This window comes from Chelonia mydas, chromosome 6 (genome assembly GCF_015237465.2).
Source record: "Chelonia mydas isolate rCheMyd1 chromosome 6, rCheMyd1.pri.v2, whole genome shotgun sequence".
In the NCBI taxonomy this organism is placed as follows: domain Eukaryota; kingdom Metazoa; phylum Chordata; order Testudines; family Cheloniidae; genus Chelonia; species Chelonia mydas.
Window position 1 is genome coordinate 17,820,249 of NC_051246.2, and position 22,711 is coordinate 17,842,959.

The following is a 22,711-nucleotide window of genomic DNA, read 5'->3' on the forward strand; positions in this document are numbered from 1 at the left end:
TTATATAGTGATTTTTTTCTTCACTGGGACCAATGAGTTTTGCACTGTCATGCTGTAATCAATTGGGGTGCTTGTTTTCTTAAATTGTTTTTCTCATCCTTTATCTTGTTCTTTCATCAAGTCTCTCAGGGAGTTACCCCATGCTGGTTTTGATCACTGCTATCTTGTCCCCACTGATAGGTTCCTGTCTCGTCTTTAGAGTCATCAATCTGCCTTCCTCTGACATTTCAATAGGGGCGTGTTGCAGCCTCCTGGCACCCTTGCATCTGTCTCCAGTGCTCCCTAGAACATCTGGTTCAGTGGCGGCCTTCACACTTAGCTCTTAACACCCATTTCTCATTCAAACACAAAACAGAATTAATTTACACAGAACATTTTGAACAGGAACATCAAATTGCAATGCAAAATAAAAACAATCATGGCTACATTATTATCTTATTATTCTTTATCCTTCATTCTAAATTATACAAAATACAAACATAAAATCCTACTACTACACGGTGTGTGCGTGTATACACATATGGTGTGTGTTTGTACACGTGGGGGAATAGGGAGGGGGTGTATGCCTGTGTATATAAGGGTGTGTATGTTGGTGTGTGTTTGTAAACACATGGGTGGGTGTGTATGTTACCCAGGGTTTTAGAACCCAGGGCAGTTGAAACTTAACTGTTTGGGATTTTTAGGCGGTATTAGGAATAAATCAAGGGGGGCATAATTCATCTGTCTGATACATGATTGATACACACCAGAGTGCTTTTACCTAAAACTACTTTTTATTAGGTTTTAAGCACATACACACACACATGCTGTTGCAGTAGGTTCAGACCATTTTAAACCTTTATATTTACCAGAGTTAAGATGGTTTTGAGGAATCAATAACCAGGCTTCTGGGGGTCCCCCACTTCCGTTTAACTGCTGGGGAACTTAGGTGTCTGATTGTTGCCCAGAGGAAAGCTTCCTCGGACTGCTTTAAAGCACATTTTTTAATTAACCATTTTATACTTTTTTTAAATAAAGCGTATAACTTATAATAGCCTTTAGTAGGCTAACTTTTTTTTTTAGCACCACACAATAACAATTTATTATTCTGTAACCCTTCTGCCCGGTGGAGTCGGCAGCAACAAGGGCTGGGTGCAGTATCTAGGGGTTCCTTTTCACCAGTACAACACAAAACCAGCTACAGTCCCCACCCAGTGACCTGGGACAATTACACACCACCCCCAGGGCGCCCGTAAGAGGCAATACTTCCCCTCTCTCAAGCACAGAGCCTAAGGGAGATGTGATGGTATTAAGCCAATGCTTCAAAATATTTCCTCTTCTCTACTAACATTAGCTCTATCTTGGCTGGGTTTAGCCCCACCTAATGACATTTGATCCACTGCTTCATCACTCAAGTACTAGGCAGCTGGGTGATGGGAGTGTGTTTATTTGATATCAAGGAGATCCAGAGATGGGTATTATCTGTGTACTGCTGGCATTTAAGATCACAGAGCCTCATAATTTCTCTTAGTGGTAAATGCTGACTATGAAGTTCCTAAGTGTTTAAGATGCTTAGATGCAGCAAAGTAGGATGCTACAGAAAAAGAGAGAGAGAGAGAGAGAGAGAGAGTGCACGCCTTGGAGATGAAAAGCACTAGATAAGTACTGAATGCTCTTATTAGAGCTGTTTGGAAAAAGGCCTTTTATCCATGGCAAATGTCAATTAAAATGGTCATTTTCATTAAAATTTTCAGTGGAAAATTCCTAGTTTTCTTCGAAAAACTGAAAATTATTCAGTTTTCAGACAATTTTTTTTCTGGGTGTTCAGCTTTCCAATGAACCGTCAACAAATTTTGAGGAAACCTGATGCTACCTGGCAACATTTTTGATGAAAAACTGGGTTTTGGAATAAACAATCAAAAGTTTTTATCTGAACACGTCCAACCAGTTGTGGCAGTTCCCTTTAGGCAAACAGGAAAAGGAAGGGGCTCGTTTTACACAGTAGTAACCCTGGTGGCGAAAGGGTAGTGTTGGTGGGCTCCTATGTGGAGCCCCATATGCTCTGAGCCAGAACGAATGGTGATTAGGATGCGGAAAAGGCATATGAGGAACCCGGATGGGGATGGGGGAAGGGACCAGGACTAGGGAACAGGACTTTGGAGTCCTGCAGTAAAACAGGGCAGAGAAGGAGGGAGGAGCTGAGTGTGACCGTCAGGGCAGGATTCAAAGTCTGATGCTAATAAACCCCTTCTGTATGAGCCCGTGAGAATTTCCTGGTGAGGCTTGGAGTCACCCACAGCTGGACGGAGGAGAGCAGCCGTGGTGACAGAGTAAGTGCATCGGCAAACACTCTCCTTGGGTGATTGTTAAAATTGGGGGTTGGTGGCCATACTGGGCGAGACGGCCATGGGGATGCCCTGAGATCCTTTCAGGACTCTTGTAGGAAAATGAGGTCAGAATTTAGAGAGCACCAGATCCGATTACCTGACAAGTGGGGAAGGGAGGAGGGGGGAGAAATTTGTGGCTCAAAGCAGCATGCGCCTGTGTGAGCAAGTGTCACTTCCCAAACCTCTAGAAAATGTTCACACAGAAAGGTGGAGCAGCGACATAACTTGCTTGCATTGATTCAAGTCTTTTCACATGTCAGCTGCTCTCCGCTATTTGTAGGGTTGCCAACTTTCTATTTGCAGAAAACCGAACACCCCTGCCCCACCTCTTCTCCGAGGCCATGCCCCGGCTCACTCCATCCCCTCTCCCTCCATCGCTCACTCTCCTCCACCCTTGCTCACTTGCTCATTTTCACCAGATGGGACAGGGGGTTGGGGTTTGAGGCCGGGGAGAGCTCTGGCTGCAGGTGTGGGCTCTGGGGTGGGGCCAGGGATGAGGGGTTTGGGCTGCAGGAGAGGGCTCCGGGCTGGAGCAGGGGGTTCAGGTGTGAGGGGGGTTAGGGCTCCACCTGGGGGTGCAGGCTCTGGGGTGGGGCCAGAAATGAGGGGTTCAGGGTGTGGGAGGGGGATCCAGGCTGGGACAGGCGGTTGGGGTGCGGGGGGGGGGTGAGGACTCAGGCTGGGGGTGCAGGTTCTGGAGTGGAACCAGGGGTTTGGGGTGCAGGAGTGTGCTCCGGGCTGGGGTAGGTGGTTGGGGTGCAAGAGGGGATGAGGGCTCCAGATGGGGATGTGGGCTCTGGGGGGGCAGGGTTTGGGGTGCAGATTGGGGCTCAGAGCTGGGGCAGGGGGTTGGGCCATGGAAGGGGGTTCAGAGTGCAGGCTCTGGATGGCGCTTACCTCAGGCAGCTCCCGGGAAGCTACCTGCATCTCATTCCGGCTCCTAGGTGGAGACACGACCATGTGGCTCTGCGTGCTGTCCGCACCTGCAGGCACCGCCCCCTCAGCTCCCATTGGCCACGGTTCCTGGCCAACGGGAGCAGCTGACATGGTTCTGGGGGTGGGGGCAGTGCAGAGAGCCCTCGTGGCCATCCCTTTGCCCAGGAACCAGAGGGAGATCCTGGTAGCTTCCTGGATAGCGGAACCAGGTGGGGAGCCTGCCTGCACCAACAAACCGGACTTTTAACGGCCAGGTCAGCAAAGCTGACTGGAGCTGCTAGGGTCCCCTTTTGACTGGGCATTCCAGTCAAAAACCAGACACCTGGCAACCCTAATGACGTGGCTCTAGACAGTGAATAAAAACACGGGGTTCGGAGGTCAGACTGGTATTGATATCGTCTGTGATGTCTCCTGTCTAATAACAACTGGATCTGGGGTGAGCATAAAGGTTGGTGCCTCCAGCTCTTTTGAAAATATAGAAACAAGTGGTGTCACCCTGCCACCTTCCCACTCCCACAACATCCCCCAGCAAAGGAACAAAGTACTCTGGCCTGGCCAGTGAAAGGGAAACCGAAATGGGACAAAAGTGGGTTGCACAGGTTGGAGAGAATACAATCTCTGGGAAGGAAGAGGCAATCCTGACTATTCCCATGGCCCTTTAGCCTTTCCTTCCTCTAACTACACAGGTTAGAACGGCATTTAGATTGAAAGCTTCAGGGTCTGAAGGAATCATTATGGTCGTCTAGTCTGATCTCCTCTGTAACAGAGGCCATAGAATTTCTCCCCAGGGATTTCTGCATCAAGCCCCTTAATTCCTGCTTGCACTAAACTGAATTTATGCTTTCAACACTGGATCTTGTTTTCCCTTTGTCTGCCAAATGAAAGAGCCCTCTACCCTTAGAAATAATCTTCCCACTTACAGACCGTGATCACAACCTGCTTTCCAATGCTTGTTAATACTTAAAAAATATCTAGAGCCCCATAACATGCCAAACCTAGCATCAGACCCTTTCCACACACACAAATATCCACTTAATAGAAAACCCAATTTTCCATCAAAAACCGTTTTGGTGGAGAATTTTTGGCCAGCTCTTTCGTAAATGCTTTCAGGTCTGATCCCATGCCTTTGAAGTTAACGGGAAAGTTTCCTTCACTTAGATGGAAGCAACAGCAGAGTCTTTGTGCCAAAGAACCTGAGATAATTTCTCCCTCTATCAGCCCTAAGATAATCAATTGCACAGCTCAGGAAAATTCCATCCCAAAAAGTGAAAGATCCAGTAAGTTAAAAGCACCTGGAAAACGAGGGGTAGAATGGAGATAATAGAGCTCCTGGGTTGAGATTTTAAAACCCAATGAGAAAGTTGAAATTAATGGGAGTTGTGTGGCTGAATCCTTGAGTCAGCTTTTGAAATCTCAACCCTGAGCTTTAGGGTGTTGCTCGTGTTCCAATTATAGCTCCAGGAGAAGGACAAAATCTTGGCAGGGACTCAAAAGGGGTTGAGCAACAGCTAACTAAGATTCCTACTCAGCTAATTTGGGGAGTCAGTGTTATTACATATGGCTTAATCTGGGCCAATCACTCTTTTATGCAGCATCTTCGTTATCATGGCAGCACCAGGAAGCACGGCCAATGGGGTGCTTATGTTCATGCCCCCAAACAGCGCTGGTGTCATCCACCAAGGCCAGGGGGTCTCTGGTGCCATTTCCCAGATTCCTGAGATGGTGCAATGTGGGCCTCAGCAGTTCACAGTCATGAACCCTGGGAACCAACCTCTTGGGTTAGTGTACCCCAGGAGTCCCGCTGAACAGGTCGCGCAGCTGAAGAAAGTAGGGATGATGGAGATATTCCTCAAAGCACAGCCCAAGGTCCTGGGGGTAAGTGTGATCTTTGCTCTCAGTCCATGTGAATGAGTCATGCACAGGTGACTGAATGACTGAGCATGAGCAAATTCCAGACTCCACCCTTTTCTTTTTTACTTTAACCAACAGCTTTATGGGAAGGATCAATGGGTAGTGATCAATGATCCAATGTCTAGTTGGCAGCCGGTATCAAGTGGAGTGCCCCAAGGGTCGGTCCTTGGGCCAGTTTTGTTCAATATCTTCATAAATGATCTGGAGGATGGTGTGGATTGCACCCTCAGCAAGTTTGCAGATGACACTAAACTGGGAGGAGAGGTAGATACGCTGGAGGGTAGGGATAGGCTACAGAGGGCCCTAGACAAATTAGAGGATTGGGCCAAAAGAAATCTGATGAGGTTCAACAAGGACAAGTGCAGAGTCCTGCACTTAGGACGGAAGAATCCCATGCACCGTTACATACTAGGGACCGAATGGCTCAGCAGCAGTTCTGCAGAAAAGGACCTAGGGGTTAGAGTGGACGAGAAGCTGGATATGAGTCAACAGTGTGCCCTTGTTGCCAAGAAGGCCAATGGCATTTTGGGATGTATAAGTAGGGGCATTGCCAGCAGATCGAGAGACGTGATCGTTCCCCTCTATTCGACAGTGGTGAGGCCTCATCTGGACTACTGTGTCCAGTTTTGGGCCCCACACTACAAGAAGGATGTGGAAAAATTGGAAAGAGTCCAGCGGAGGGCAACAAAAATGATTAGGGGACTGGAACACATGACTTATGAGGGGAGGCTGAGGGAACTGGGATTGTTTAGTCTGCGGAAGAGAAGAATGAGGGGGGATTTGATAGCTGCTTTCAACTACCTGAAAGGGCGTTCCAAAGAGGATGGCTCTAGACTGTTCTCAGTGGTAGCAGATGACAGAACAAGGAGTAATGGTTTCAAGTTGCAGTGGGGGAGGTTTAGGTTGGATATTAGGAAAAACTTTTTCACTAGGAGGGTGGTGAAACACTGGAATGCATTACCTAGGGAGGTGGTGGAATCTCCTTCCTTAGATATTTTTAAGGTCAGGCTTGACAAAGCCCTGGCTGGGATGATTTAGTTGGGGATCGGTCCTGCTTTGAGCAGGGGGTTGGACTAGATGACCTGCTGAGGTCCCTTCCAACCCAGATATTCTATGATTCTATGATTCTAAGGATGCCAAGAAGCCAGTGCCATCAGGTGACTTGGCACTTCAGGGACACAGGATAGGTTCTGACCTCTTCTTGATACTTCATTGCTTTGGGGTCGGGGATATAGACGCAGAGTTCCAGGGGTAGTGAATCGTCCTAGCTGCCCAAACAGGGAGAAATGAGGATTAATCAAGCAAAGAAGAAAAAGTCAGGGAAAGGATTATAAACCAGCTGTTTCTGTAACTAGTGGAATGAAACAGCCCCATATTGGGGAGAAGGGGATGGCGATTCAACTGTTATAAATCAGTGTAGCTCCATTGTGCTAATTCACACCAACCGAGGATCTGGTCAGAGAAGAAGCAGTTCAAACCCAGTGTCCCTCTCCTAGTTACTGCAGTGCAGAGCTGATTCCATTCAGCCTTGAACTACTAGTAAAATCAACCAACATGCAACTTCTATCCATCAGTCTAGAGGTATACACCAATGGTTGTTTGTTTATAATAATATAAATAAATAAATGAGTTAATAGATTACTGGTTTTAGGCCAGTAGGGACCACTGGGATCATTTAGTCTGACCTAGGCCAGAGAACCATAAGCCAGAGAACATCTCTGAATTAATTCCTGTTTGAATTCAAGCATATCTGTTAGAAAAGCATCCAGTCTTGATTTAAAAATTGCTGATGATGGAGAATCCACCACAACCCTTGGTAAGTTGTTGCAATGGTTAGTTACCTTCAGCATTAAACATTTTCACCTTATTTCCAGTCCAAATTTGTCTAGCTTCAACTTCCAGTGATTGGATTTGCTAGACCTTTGTCTGCTAGGTTGAAGAGCCTGTTACTAAATTTTATTTCCCCACAGAGGTGCTTATAAATTGTGACCAAGTGAATCCTTAGCCTGTTTTACTTAAGATCAACACAGTCCTGAGAATGGGCATGTTTGAATTATTTTGTTGCAATGTTTGGGCTCCTCTAACTCAAAAGGCATGGTCCAAAATCTCTGCTGGTGTATATAGTCACAGCCCCATTCCTTTCAGTGGAGTTTTCCCTCCCAGCAGGGAATTTGTTCAGAGGGGTAGGTGTGGTGATCCATGGGTTTCTTGTATACAGTTGTCTGTAGGGTTCCAGTGTTGAAACTGATCATGGTGTCCAGCAAGTTGATGCTGGTGTGGGAGAGAGTTTAACAGACAGATGAAGGTTGTTGAAGTTGTGGTGGAAATCTATGAGGGAGTTTAAGTCATTTGTCAAGAGGATGAAAATATCATCGATGTATCTCAGGTATATCATTCATTTCATGGTGCATTTGTCCAGACATTCTTCTTCAAGATGCCCCATAAAAAGTTTAGCGTACTGGGGGAGTCATCCTAATACCCACGGATGTTGCTATGGTTTGGACAAAGTGTTGGTTGTTGAATGTAAAAATAATATGGGTGGGATGAAATGGATGAGTTTGGCTATGTGCTTGTAGTAGATATCTGAGGGTTGTCCATTTTCTTGTAAATATTTGAGTCAGGCAGCTTTGCTGTCACTGTGAGGGATGTTGAGGTATTGAGAAGTGACATCCTTAGTGGGAAGGGTGGTGTTCTAAAGGAGGTTGTTGATGTTGCGGAGTTTGTGGAGGAAGTTGGTTGTATCCTGGAGGAAGCTGACACTTTGTGTGGTGTGTGGTTTGAGGATGGTTTCTATGAGTCCTGATATTCCTTCAGTAAAAGAGTGCTGTGGCCAGATATGATATGTCTGCTTGGGTTCCATTGTTTGTGTATCTTGGGAAGCAGGTAGAAGTTCCCTGGGTTGGGTACGTAGGAGATGAGTTTGTAGAGATTCTCTTGGAACTATTTGGGGAAGGATGAGGTGATATCCTTACATTCCTGGGTAAATTGTGGTGTGGGGTCTTATTTGAGTTCTTCATAGTAGGTGGTGTCAGAGAGTTGTCAATTGGCCTCATTAACGTAGTCATCATAGTTGAGGATTACGATGGCAACCCCTTTGTTTTCTGGTTGCATCACTCCCTGGTTAGATTTCTGGGACTGTATGGTTGTCCTCTTGGCAGTAGAGAGATTGTGGTGGATGTGAGGGTTGTTAAGGATTTCATAGTCAATTCTTTTTTGAAGCAATCAATGTAATCACCAAGAGTGTAGTTTTGTCTGTTCTGTGGTGTCCAGTCAGATGAGTCTTTTTTTTTGATTGATTGATTGATCGTCAGTGGGGATGTAGTAATTATGAGTGGTGTTGTCATTGTGAAATAATTCTTTGAGGTGGAGTCAGAAGAAGAATTCTTCTAGTTCTCTACATGTTAGTATGGTACTGGGTTCTGTGGTGCAGAAGAAGTTCAGTCCCTTAGGGTATGTCTATACTGCCCGCCGGATCGGCGGGCAGTGATCGATCCAGCGGGGATCGATTTATCACGTCTAGTCTAGATCGTCTAGTCTAAATCGACTCCCGAGTGCTCTCCCGTCGACTCCTGTACTCCATTGCTGCAAGAGGCGCAGGCAGAGTCGACGGGGGAGCAGCAGCAGTTGATTCACTGCAGTGAAGACACTGTGGTGAGTAGGTCTAAGTACGTTGACTTCAGCTACGTTAGTCACGTAGCTGAAGTTGCGTAACTTAGATCGATTCCCCCCCACCCTCACCCCAGTGTAGACCAGGCCTTAGAGAGTATAGATAATTCCGCTGCAGTTAGGGATAGTCTTGATAAAATGATGATGTTCATCTGTTGTGTATTGTCAATGTTGTGGGTACTGGTGCATTTGTTTCTCCCAGAGTGGGTATTCTGGGGGTTGTGGAGTAGTTGTGGTTGGTTCCACATTTTGTTTTTAATTTGGATGCCTGTCATCAGATTTCTTTGACAGTTGTTTTGGATTTTTTGCATGATTTCCAGGTAACTTCCCTGGTGGTGGTGTTTTTTTTCTTCCAGTGTGGAGCATGTGACGATTTCTTGTTTGAGATGCTCCCTTCTGCAATATATGAGGTGCAATAAACGGTTCCTTAGTTTTTCTAAAGTTCGTCTGAAGTGCTGTTCAGCATGTTTGGAATTATATGTTGTGGTCAGAGGGTCATGATGGTGAGACATCTGGGAATGATATTTTCTGTCTTGAACTTGCTAAGGAAGTAGATGTCACTCTTAAGTTTTGTTTCCTTTTTCTTCCTGTTGTGGAGTTTCCACTTCAGATAGCAAATTCGATACCTTCCGTTATTGTATTCAGTGTTGTAGCTGTGTTGGTCTCAGGATATTAGAGAGACTAGGTAGATGAGGTAATATCTTTTATTTATTGGACCAAGTTCTGCTGGTGAGACAGAAAAGCCTTCGAGCTTACACAGATTTGCTTCTCTGATTCATTCTTTGGTGGTGATTCCTGTCACTGTTGAGGGAGTCACTAGGGGAACCACATTTTTTCAATGGGAAATGTAGTTTCCGCAAAATCAAAATTTTCCATTGAGAAAATCAAAAACAAAATATTTTGTTTTGGGTTGGGACTTCCCAAATCAAAGTACTTCAGTTTGTCAAACTGAACTGAAATGTTTCCCCTCAGGTCAGTTTGACATTGAAACTGTATCCACCTGAGCTGCTACAAAGCCTCAAGGAAGTTGTAGTTCAGAGGGTGGTGTCACTCCTCCCTACCGGACTGGCTCCCTGTTCCAAACTACATCTTCCAAGATGCACTGCGGTCTTCTCTTTTACTGGACCACTATGGTATGTCATGGGAGTCCCATGATTCCACAAATGTAGATGTAGTCCAGCTAGGAAGTTTAGCCCATAGCAGAGAATGGGGACACTAGGCACCCCAACTATAATTCTCATAAGGCAACACACTGACTCAGGTAGACTCAGTCCAGCGTTAACCAAGCCTAAATGAAATATTTTAAGTCAGTTTGACAAACTGAAACAAAATGTTTCAACATTTCCAAACTGAAATTTTTCAGATTTTGGATTTAAACAGCTGTCAAAAGACCAGAATTTCCCATCAGCTCTGCTCGGGACATTGTGCTTTGCTCCTTCACAAGATGGCAAGGAATTGGCTCCTTTTACTGCTCCATTCTCTTCCCACAGGCCATCCAGATCCTGATTGGGCTGATGCACATTGGCTTTGGGGGTGTGGCTGCAGTTTTTGTCGGATACAACATTTACATTTCCATCTCTGTTATTGGAGGATACCCCTTCTGGGGAGGACTTTTTGTGAGTAGAATAAATGGAAGCATCTATGAAATCATGGCATGGCCACTTGGATATATAATCATTGTCTATGATTAATGCTGTACCGATATATGAGGACTATAGTGATACACATAAGATAAACAGAGGGCAAGACAGACACTTCCAGGATCTTAATGCACTTCCTAACATGAGTGAACTAAATCTAATAAAACATTAGTGAGTTAGATATTATTTTCCCCATTTTACAGATGGGAAACCTGAGGCACCAAGGGGCTAACAGAGTCACCCAAGGTAATGTAGTTGAATTGTGGCAGCACTCGGTATAGAATCCAGATCTCCTGATTCCTCCTCATTTACTTCAAACTTCCTGTATGTATCAAGAGGCAATGCAGACTGTAGCTATGGTTATCAATAAGTAACAGATACCTAGTACCTCTCTACCAAAAGAAACCCACAAAGGCAAAGAGGCAGTGTGTGGCCAGCTCAGGAACCTGCAGCAGATGTTATTCAACTGGGATATAGTAGAACGTTAGTCCATCCAAACTGGCACTTAGTCTGCTGTCACACTTCCTGCTGTCACTTGGTAGATCATTGGCCCATCTAATGTGCAGACCCATTTCCTGCTATTGCTCAGCAGATCATTAGTTTGCTGTCCTGCAGCAAGCAGTGCCCCATGGGAGGCTGCAAAAATCCTTCCCCACATGTCACCTTAGTCCCCCAATAAAACCGACCCACACACGCTTGAAAGACAGGTGCCTTCCACCAACTACCAACCCTGAGTGCCACTCTCAAAATCCCTTCTACCCCACCTTGCCTGTTCTACATGTCAGGTGTCCTGGCTTCTCATTTTTGACAATCTGCTCACCCTATTCACCAAAACTGTCTTGTTGGGCTGGTGTTAAGGGCCAAGCTGCTGTGAAGTCCCTGCCTTAACCCCTCTGCTGGGCTGATGCTGGCGCTCAGACATCCATGAAGTCATTGCCTCAGCACCTCTGACTACTTGGGTGATGTCAAGGTCCAGGCCTTTGTGAGGTCACTGTCTGAGCACCTCTATCTTACTAAGCTGAGGTCAAGGCTCAGGTCTCCGTCCCTTTGCAACACCCTTGGCTGATCTGGGCCTTGTTAGGGTTTCTCTGCCTTGAATGGAGGGAGGGGAAAAACCTTGGCTCATCAGCAAAAAGGGCAAATCTCCTGCCAGGTTCCAAACCAGAGACCATTCAACTGTCAAGTGAAAATGATGATTGATCCGCCACAGAAAACAGTGTGGAGGTGACAGCAGGGGGCACTGCAGGTCTGGATTGAGACATGTTAGCACAGCTGGGAGGCTGGGGAGGACAGCACTGGAACAGCAGGGGGTACTGCAGGTCAGGCTTGAGATGTGGAGCTGCTCAGATCCCATGGCGATGGAAGTACTATAAAATCTCCATAGGCAGACACATAGGCAAGGGATGGCACAGCTGCACTGGGTGGAAGGTGGGGTGAGGAACCTGGTGACTTCCTGAGCTCTTCTCAGGACCATCCAGTCACTGCTCTATTTTTGGGGAGAAGAGCAAGTTCAGTTGTCAAAAAGGAGCAAGAACTCAGAAGGAGGAAAGAAGAGGAGGAGAATCTGGGGGGAAGGATTATGACATGGGTGCCACCTTAACTGGATTTAGATGAACCTGGATGGCAGCATTATTTGATGGAAACTACTCTCCAACACTTGGTATAATTATTATGACTGCCCCAGCTGAGGGAAGAGTGCCATTCTTTCCCTTTGCTTCCATCACATATAGCCTGTCTTGGAGGAGTGATCATTCTTGTAAGTGTGAAATATGAATGATGGTTTTCTCTTTCCTGGGCAGTTCGTCATTTCTGGATCCCTCTCGGTTGCAGCTGAGAATCATCGCAACACCTGTTTGGTGAGTTTCTAGATATTCTTTCCTCCTCTTCCCTAACGTGGGGGATACTCAGAGTTTAGCTCTGCTTCACCCAGGGCACTATCCAGGAAGAGAGTTGCTGTTGAGAGAGCAGAGAGCTTGTTGATCAAGAACATGGAGAAGGAATGTTGGAGAAGGTGGGGGAGGTAATATCGTTTACTGGACCAGCTTGTGCTGGAACACATGTTGGAGAGGGAGACAGAAGAGACAAATGAGGAGCCAAAGGAGAAAAGGGGCTATTTTAAACTACTCCCTGCTGACTGCCTCAGTATTTTTAACAGCAGCTTGTGGCCCAGCAACTACCTTCAATTTTTCTATTGACTAATAAACCTCAATTAGGAGCCCAATAGAAAGGAGCCCAATAGAAAGTAGAGCTGCAAACAGCTGCTGAAAAGGCAGCCAGGCTACCAGGGAACAAAAGAAAGACAAAGGGTCCAGGGAGTCTGCAAAAAAAGGGGGGAATTTAGAAGAATTAAAGTAGCCAGAAATATATTCAAAATAGTAAAGAGAAGGGGACTTCCAGAGAGGCCGCTATGGAGCAAAGCACTAAGTATCTGTGAGACTTTAGGATGTGCTAAAAATGAAGCATGTGTTTAAGTGCTTTCCTGAATTGAGACCTACAGCAGATCAAAAAATATGGGAATAAATGAAAAATGTTGCAGAATTTTTTTCACCATTCACCCCCTCCCCCCAAAAATTCACATCAATGACATTTTGAAAATTTCAACCAGCTCCGCCTCTTACTTTTTACCTGCTATTTTCTTTTCTCTGCATAGTAGGAACTGTCTTTTCTAAGTGGCAAGACACATTGTATAATTCACCCCATGAGCCATACTCTGATAACCATGAGACGCTCCCAGAAATATATTAGCTAGCTATTGGTAGGCTTCGCAGGTGACTAAGGGCTAAAATAAGCAACTGCTATGGTTTATTGCTGTGGTCATGAGAAATGAACTTCCAAAGTGTCATAGGCTTGGCTTGTATGAAGCCCTAAAAGTCAGTCTAGGGTTTTGAATTCCCAAAATTACATAAGCCCTGAAATTACATTTTAAGTGAATTTAGTGCTTATAAGAGGTCCTAAGACAGAAAAATCAAGCTCACTATTTACCCTGGAACATACACAGCATGTGTAAGTGACTGTTAAACCAGCCACAGGGCTTAGAACTTGGGAACCTTCAGCACTAGAAGGAAAAGTCTCTTCTACTTGAGCTAGCAGACAGGGAGCCTTAAGTGGCTTCAGCAGCAGCCTTATAAAGCTTCCATGAGGCTCAGCTACTAGAGGCAGACAAGAACTCCACCCTGTCCTAGCATGACTTGCCTATGGACAGTGCAACATTAGCCCCAAACCACCTCATCAGTGTGCCTCACCCCAGGCCTGCTGGGACCACTTCTGAAGGTGAGCGTCTAAATCAGCCTTCCAGCCCAGTCAGTTCTTGGCCTCTCTTCTACAGCCAAAGTGCAGGATGCTGGCCAAATTCTTGGAGATTCTTGTCCAAATAGGAACTGGACTGAGACGTCCAGCCCCTTTCATGTAATCTGTGAAATGTCAGATGGGAGCAATTCTTTGTCACTAGTCTGGATTGGAGCTGGACATATAGGGGTGAAAGGCCCCAAATCCAGTTACAATTTCCCCAAGAAGAATCGGGTTTTTTGGTCATGAGTGTTCTAGTATTTCCAGGGAGGAAAGGGCAGAGTTGGGCTTTTTTTTTTCGGGGGGGGGAGCTGAAGAAAAAATACCCATGGAGAAAGGCCAAGCTGTTCTCATGGCATCTCCCATTCTCAGTCCTAGCTGCAGTACGGAGTGGTGACAAGCTCAAAGCATAGGCTAGTGGTGCTGAACTGAGAGCCAGTAGAGCTGAGTTGATTCCTCACTTTTCCGGTAACCTTCGGCAACTCCCTTCACCTCTCTGTGTTTCACTAGCCCTCTTGTGTGTTTAGATCATAAACTCTTTGGGGCAGGGACCGCGCGCGTGTGTGTGTGTGTGTGTGTGTACAGCACCCAGCACAATGAAGAACCTGTCTCCTTTCGAACCTCTAGCTGTTATCATAATATGAGTCAGCCGGGCTTATCTAACTTTCCCAAAGTGCAGAGTTTGAGTTGAGTGTAAGGGTTCAGGGATGGTTCTTATATCTTTTTTTCTATTACATTTTTATTACAATTTTTCAAAACCTAGATACAAAATAAAAAAAAAATATATATATAAACTTCTCATAATATATTAACAAGTTGCTACCTAATCTTAGCTGTACTTGAACCATTTATATATGTATATATATGTATATGTGTATCTATATAATATGAATGGTTCAAATATAAATCAATTATTTGTATTATACAATTTACAAACAAACAATTTGTTTATCAAAATTCAATTAGTTAAAGCAAAATTATTAAGTTAACCTAAAAAATAAAAGCAAAGTTCAGAGGAGGGGGATACAGATGGGGAAGAAATGAAATGGGTAAAGAGGAGGGGGAAGTAAGGGAGCCCATTCGTTTAACAGGATCATTCAGATACTTCCAGGAGAGCATCAGATATCTCTGAGAATTTTGCAGGATATGTCTGTTACAGTACATACGTCTTTCCATGGTGGCCACGCTTACGATATCTATCCTCCAGTCGTCAATTTCACTTTTTGGACTTTCATGCTTGTAGTACTGGTCTCGTAGCAATTACTAGTGCTCTGCTTAGCCAACGTTTTTCAGATTTATTCAGCTTCCAACTAACATCCATTAGGGTTAAAATTACATTTTTGACTTGTAACACAGTTTTATCTGATAGAAAAAAGTGACTCTGCAATTAAGTTCTGCCCAAAACATACGAGTGCTGGAGCATTCCCAGAACACACAGGTGGGCTGGTTCTTATTTTAACCAAACCTGTTCTCTGCCTACACACAGCCTGACCCTCTGCACGTCTCTTTCAGGTGAGAGGCAGCCTGGGAATGAACATCACTAGCGCCATCTTCTCAGCCATTGGGATTATTCTCTTCCTAACGGAGCTGATTATTAATGTGTCAGATTACTGGAGTAACTATGAGGTATATCTTTGGTTGGTAAATGACCAGACTCTGCCATAGAATCATAGAAATGTAAGGCTGGAAGGGACCTCAAGAGGTCGTCCAGTCCATCCCCCTGCACAGACTCCCCCTGGAGTCTAACAGGTGTGTTTAAAATACCAGGTGCCTGGAATTGTCCCAAGCCTTTGACCCCAGGGTAGAAACTATCCATGTGTTCAACTCCAGACTTTCTGATTTGGTTCTGCTGGATAAAGCCAGTGTCAAAACTCCTGCCCATGTCAAATATCAGGCAGGGACCATGTTTTTCTTCTGTTTTGTACAACACCTAGCATGATAGAGTCCTGATTCATGACTGGGGTTTCCAGCTGCTATCAACATATAAATTAATAAGAACTCCTATTGATTTCAGCAGGCATAGGATTGGATTCCAATGTCTGTTTTATTTTATTTAATCCCACTTTGCACAGATGGGGACACTGAGGCACAGGGGAGTGAAGCCACTTGTCCAAAGTCACAAGCAAGCTAGTGGCAGAGTTTGGAACCAAATTCAGCTCTTCTGAGTTGTAGTCCAGTGTTTGAGCAACTAGGCCACACACCTTCCCCTAGGCTTTATGATCCTCCATCTTGACAAATGGCTGCATCTCAGGGGTGCAGCTCCTGCAGACCCAGGAGAAAAGAGAATCTTATGATCTCCTGACAGTGGTGTGGCTCCATGCATCACAATTACTGGGGCTGCTGAGTAGTTTGAATGAGGAGGAGAATTCTGTGTGCCTGGGAAGAGAAAAGAACCGGGACTGCATTTCTGCATTCCCAGAATTGGACTCCCCAGTGCATCCCCTCATGACAGCCCTGTGTTACCTCTAGCAGTCAAGAGTAATTAGCATCCTCTGTGGTTTTGTGCTCCCCAGGAGGCTGCGAAAGGGATCACGGTCATGCTGTTCTTGATGACCATCCTGGAGTTCTCCGTCGCCGTCTCAACCTCGTACTTTGCATGCCAAGCCATCTGCTATACCCCCAACACCGTGAGTCTTTCAGCTCTCAAACGGGATGTGAGTCAGAGCATGTGGTGAAAGGAAGGGAAGATGTTTGCCTGAATGAAGAGCCCTCCCTGATGGGAGGAGTGTCCTTGGGGAAGGGCCTGAATGTGTATGAGGGAGGCAGTGACGGAGGAAATGACAGCCCCTGATTTAGTCCTGGTTGAAAATTTTGTCTAATCATTTTTTAGATGGGAAATTGGGGTTTCAACTATATGAGAATTTTAGCAGAAAGCACCTGCTTTCTCCAGAAAATATTGCTATTTTGCCAAAACACTGACCACCTGAAAACTAGGGCAGTCAAATGATTAAAAAATTAATGCTGACTAAAATAATTAATGGCAATTAATCACACTGTTAAACAATAACAGAATACCATTTATTTAAATATTTTTGATGTTTTCCACATTTTCAAATATATTGATTTCAATTACAACACAGAATACAAAGTGCACAGTGCTCACTTTATATTTATTTTTATTACAAATATTTGCACTCTAAAAAGAAACAAGAAGTTGTATTTCAATTCACTTAATACAAGTACTATATTGCAGTCTCTTTATCATGAAAGTTGAACTTACAAATGTAGAATTATGTACTTAAAAAATAACTGCACTCAAAAATAAAACAGTGTCAAACTTTAGAGCCTGCAAGTCCACTCAGTCCTACTTCTTGTACAGCCAATCGCTCAGACAAACAAGTTTGTTTACATTTGCAGGAGATAATGCTGCCCGCTTCTTGTTTACAATGTCACCTGAAAGTGAGAACAGGTGTTCGCATGGCACTCTTGTAGCTGGCATCACAAGATATTTACGTGCCAGATGCATTAAAGATTCATATGTACCTTCATGCTTTGACCACCATTGCATGGGACATGCATCCATGCTGATGACAGGTTCTGCTCGATAATCATCCAAAGCAGTGCAGACTGACGCATGTTCATTTTCATCATCTAAGTCAGAAGGTTGATTATCTTTTTTGGTTGTTGGGGTTCTGTAGTTTCTGCATTGGAGTGATGCTCTTTTAAGACTTCTGAAAGCATCACTTCGTCCTTCTCAGATTTTGGAAGGCACTTCAGATCCTTAAATCTTGTGTCGAGTGGTGTAGCTATCTTTAGAAATCTCACATTGTTACCTTCTTTGTGTTTTGTCAAATCTGCAGTAAAAGTGTTGTGAAAATGAACAACATGTGCTGGGTCATCATCCAAGACTGCTATAACATGAAATATATGGCAGAATGCAGGTAAAACACAGAGCAGGAGACTTACAATTCTCTAACAAGGAGTTCAGTCACAAATTTAATTAATGCATTTTTTTAATGAGCCTCATCAGCATGGAAGTATGTCCTCTGGAATGGTGGCTGAATCATGAAGGGGGTTATGAATGTTTAGCATATCTGGCACGTAAATATCATCCAATGCCAGCTACAACAATGCCATGTGAACGCCTGTTCTCACTTTCAGGTGACATCGTAAATAAGAAACGGGTAGCATTATCTCCCGTAAATGTAAACAAATTTATTTGTCTGAGCCATTGGCTGAACAAGAAGTAGGACTGAGTGGACTTGCAGGCTCTAAAGTTTTACATTATTTTGGTTCTGAGTGCCGTTACGAAGCAAAAAAAAAAATTCTACATTTGTAATTTGCACTTTCATGATAGAGATTGCACTACAATCCTTGTAGGAGATGAACTGAAAATATTATTTCTTTTGTTTATAATTTTTACAGTGCAAATATTTGTAATCAATAATAATACAAAGTGTACAGTGCTCATTTTATATTCTGTGTTGTAATTGAAATAGATATGTTTGAAAATGTAGAAAAATGTCCAAAATATTTAATAAATTTCAGTTGGTATTCTATTATTGTTTAACACTGTGATTAAAACTGCGACTAATCACGATTAATTTTTTGAGTTAATCATATGAGTTAACTACTATTAATTGACAACCCTACTGAAAACCAAACTATTTAGACTCAAAGTGGAACTATGGTGCCTGGTGGCAATTGTTGTTCAGCTGCCATGTGCTATCATTTTCCTCTATGGGCTGTGTCTTGCAGCACTTATATCTCCCATGATGCACCATGGGCAGGGACCTTTGTGACACATCCCCTCCCCTCACCAACAAGGGGAAAGTGATAAACCATGGGAGATATAGTCCTGCATGTAAACACAGCTCATACAGGACAATGAAAGTATAAGGCATCCAAACTACAACTCCCATGAGGCACTGTGGTTCCATCTTGAATCAAAATATTCTGCTGGTTGAGAGATTTTTGTTGACATTTTTGGCAGAGGAAATAACCCTATTTTCTGGCCCTTTTTTACCCTGATTCCTAACCAGGCTGCTGGCACCATGCTCCAAGTTACTGAATCTTTTTTTAATGGGAGGGGGAAGTAATCCCAGTTTTCTCTGCCGCCACGTTGACCTTCATTGTCAGTGTTTTAATTTCTGTGGAGCTGCATTTCATCTCCCTGCGCCAGATAGGGGGTGGGGTGTGATGGGGTGGGGGACAGGAAACTGTAACTGGGCCAGAACCTGAGCTGCAATCCCACCCTTTTGTGCCACTGAAAGTCACTGGAGCTCTCCAGCAGAGAATTCCCTTGGCATGGAATTCCCTGCCTGGCACAGCCAGCTCTTACTTCCTTGGGGGAGGGGATGTATTGAGGCATGGACAGAGTCCTTTGTACTTCAGCAGTACCTGACAGATGGACAGCTCCTTGGGGATTATCACTAGCCTTTGTTTTAGAGCAGCTGGTGGGGCTCGCATAGAACCAGCCATGGAATCATGATGCTGCAAACTCCCCTCCCAAAAGCTACAGCTGTGGACATTCCCTCCAGGGACAATGTTTCTAGGCAGACAGAAAAATAAATGAATCGAGGCAACAGGAAACGCCTTTTTTGGAATACAACTCACTACTGTGAGGCTGATGTGACTGTGACCTCCCCAAAGGCTGGTTGGCTGCCTCCCATGCAGCAGTTCTCCTGGCCCTTCCTCTGAGCATCTTGGAAGAGTGAAGGGGGTAGCTGAGATGAGGTTAACCCATGGTTGACTGGGAGTTGGTAGGCTCACACACTGATAAACTAATGTTTTCTCAATCTGTGTTGAAAACTGTGTTAAGTTTTTATGAAAAAAACCCCACCTGTTTTTGTCTAAATTTTCCAGACATTTTATATTTTTTTGGCAGAAATTCGAATACCAAAGTATTTCGACAAAACCCAAAAGATTTCAATGTAGAAATGCTGCTGCGGTGCCTAATGAGGATTGTAGTTTGAATGCGTCATGTTGCCATTCTCCTTTGTGGGCCAGGCTCCTTAGTCTGACTACCACTCCCAAGATTGTCCCCCTTTTAGTGAGGGGAGATTGTTGCATCCCGGGAGTCCCTGGCCATGGTGCATCATGGGAAATGTAGTCTCGCCAGTAAGCCTGATCCATAGCAAAGAATGGGGGACAATAGGCAAACAAACTACATCTCCCATGTGGCATTGCAGCATCTCCAAATTGAAATGTAGTGCCCATCTTTAAAAAAGGGAAGAAGGAGGATCCTGGGAACTACAGGCCAGTCAGCCTCACCTCAATCCCTGGAAAAATTATGGAGCAGGTCCTCAAGGAATCAATTCTGAAGTACTTAGAGGAGAGGAAAGTGATCAGGAACAGTCAGCATGTATTCACCAAGGGCAAGTCATGCCTGACTAATCTAATTGCCTTCTATGACGAGATAACTGGTTCTGTGGATGAGGGGAAAGCAGTGGACGTGTTGTTCCTTGACTTTAGCAAAGCTTTTGACATGGTCTCCCACAGTATTCTTGCCAGCAAGTTAAAGAAGTATGGGCTGGATGAATGGACTATAAGGTGGGTAGAAAGCTGGCTAGATTGTTGGGCTCAACGGCTGATCAATGGCTCCATGTCTAGTTGGCAGCCGGTATCAAGTGGAGTGCCCCAAGGTTCGGTCCTGGGGCCGGTTTTGTCCAATATCTTCATAAATGATCTGGAGGATGGTGTGGATTGCACCCTCAGCAAGTTTGCAGATGACACTAAACTGGGAGGAGAGGTAGATATGCTGGAGGGTAGGGACAGGATACAGAGGGCCCTAGACAAATTAGAGGATTGGGCCAAAAGACATCTGATGAGGTTCAACAAGGACAAGTGCAGAGTCCTGCACTTAGGACGGAAGAATCCCATGCACCGTTACAGACTAGGGACCGAATGGCTCGGCAGCAGTTCTGCAGAAAAGGACCTAGGGGTTACAGTGGATGAGAAGCTGGATATGAGTCAACAGTGTGCCCTTGTTGCCAAGAAGGCCAATGGCATTTTGGGATGTATAAGTAGGGGCATTGCCAGCAGATTGAGGGATGTGATCGTTCCCCTCTATTCGACAGTGGTGAGGCCTCATCTGGAGTACTGTGTCCAGTTTTGGGCCTCACACTACAAGAAAGATGTGGAAAAATTGGAAAGCATCCAGTGGAGGGCAACAAAAATGATTAGGGGACTGGAACACATGACTTATGAGGAGAGGCTGAGGGAACTGGGATTGTTTAGTCTGCGGAGAGAAGAATGAGGGGGGATTTGATAGCTGCTTTTAACTACCTGAAAGGGGGTTCCAAAGAGGATGGATCTAGACTGTTCTCAGTGGTAGCTGATGACAGAACAAGGAGTAATGGTTTCAAGCTGCAGAGGGGAGGTTTAGGTTGGATATTAGGAAAAACTTTTTTACTCGGAGGGTGGTGCAACACTGGAATGCGTTACCTAGGGAGGTGGTGGTGGAATCTCTATCCTTAGAAGTTTTTAAGGTCAGGCTTGACAAAGCCCTGGCTGGGATGATTTAGTTGGGGATTGGTCCTGCTTTGAGCAGGGGGTTGGACTAGATGACCTCCTGAGGTCCCTTCCAGCCCTGATATTCTATGATTCTATGACATCCTTAAGTTTTAGGGCATTCACTTTTTGGATGAAAAATTAAATTTTTCCCTGGAAACGGGATACTTTTCATGAAACAATTCATTGAGTTAAACATAAAAGTTTGGAGTTTGGGGTTTTTTTTTGTTTTTTGTTTTTTTCTTTGAAAATCAGCTTGTTGACAGGGAATTTTCAAGCAGCCCTAGCAAGGAGCACAGAGGGACGCTCTGTGGCATAGTGAGACCTACCACATTAACCTTTTAAGTGCCTCACACAAACCTGCTGCAGTCAAGACCCAAGAGAATGTCTAGTTTCCATATCCAAAATGTCATCACTATATCAAGAGACCAGGGTCATGTTCTATGACACCTGGGACCCATGCCCCTCCACAGGAAAAATCCTACCGATAGCAAGTAGGGTGTTGACAGTGATGATGCCACAGATTCATCCCTGGTGTAATTCCAGTCACAGCAGGAGAGTTATACCAGGGATGCACCTGACCCAGTTATAAGAACTAGAGGGATGAGGAAGATGGTGGTGGTAGTGCTGAAAAATGTGTTGATGAAAGGGAGTGGAAGGGTGAGGAAGGTGAAGGGGGTGAGCATGGAGGACTGAGAAAAGTGAATGTGGCAAAGAATGTGCGGAAGATGCTGGAGTGAGAATGGAGAGGTGAGGAAGGTGCTGGGTGTGAGGGCTGATCTCTTTTGTTTTGCAGGCCATGTTGTTCATGCCATATGCTGCCAATGCAAACCTTGGGGTTCCTTCTGCACCAATAGCCTCTCCACCACCTTACACCAATCGGGCTTATGACTCCAAAGAAGAGACCGAGCAAGGGGCCTCATAAAGAACTCCTACGAGATATGGCTCCAGCAGCAGCTCCTCTGAGACATAAAACTCAACCCTGTCCTGCATGATAGATTGTAATCCATTTCCTGAGTGCAGTTCTAGAACCCAGCTCTGTCACTCTTCACAGAGAGAACGCGTTTCAATCAGCTTCTCCCTGGCTCTGCACCGTTCATTGAATTCACATTATGCAATGAAGTAAGATGATGACTCACCAGCCCTATCCAGCCCCCAGAGGCTTTGGCCCTGAATGTTTCCCCTGGCCACTTCTTCAATAAAGCTTCAAAATGGATCCTGAGTCGGTTGTTTTAAAGCCTTTTCTCACAGATGCATGTGTCATGTGTGTGCATGTAGCATGTGTGTCTGTGTGAACATGTAGCATATAGATGTGGGGTGTGTGGGTGGGCGGGTGTTTGAGTGTGCATGTGGAGTGTGCATATCCACATGTAACTCTCACCACACGCATGTGGAGCAGACGGTCTCCCTTCACCCATATCAGACATCACAAAAACTACGACTACAACTAGCACT

The 22,711-nt window shown here is 44.9% G+C and overlaps 1 protein-coding gene across 1 annotated transcript; it reads left to right on the top strand.

Annotated features, from left to right (window-relative positions):
- The first annotated feature begins 2,173 nt into the window (after positions 1–2,173).
- On the top strand, positions 2,174–22,439 carry LOC114021914 (membrane-spanning 4-domains subfamily A member 15-like). Its single transcript, XM_037901493.1, has 7 exons — positions 2,174–2,309; positions 4,895–5,177; positions 10,370–10,495; positions 12,319–12,375; positions 15,317–15,430; positions 16,318–16,431; positions 22,053–22,439. Exons 2-7 carry the CDS (start codon positions 4,908–4,910, stop codon positions 22,179–22,181), a joined length of 810 nt encoding a protein of 269 aa, XP_037757421.1. The 5' UTR covers positions 2,174–2,309; positions 4,895–4,907; the 3' UTR covers positions 22,182–22,439.
- The last annotated feature ends 272 nt before the right edge of the window (positions 22,440–22,711 follow it).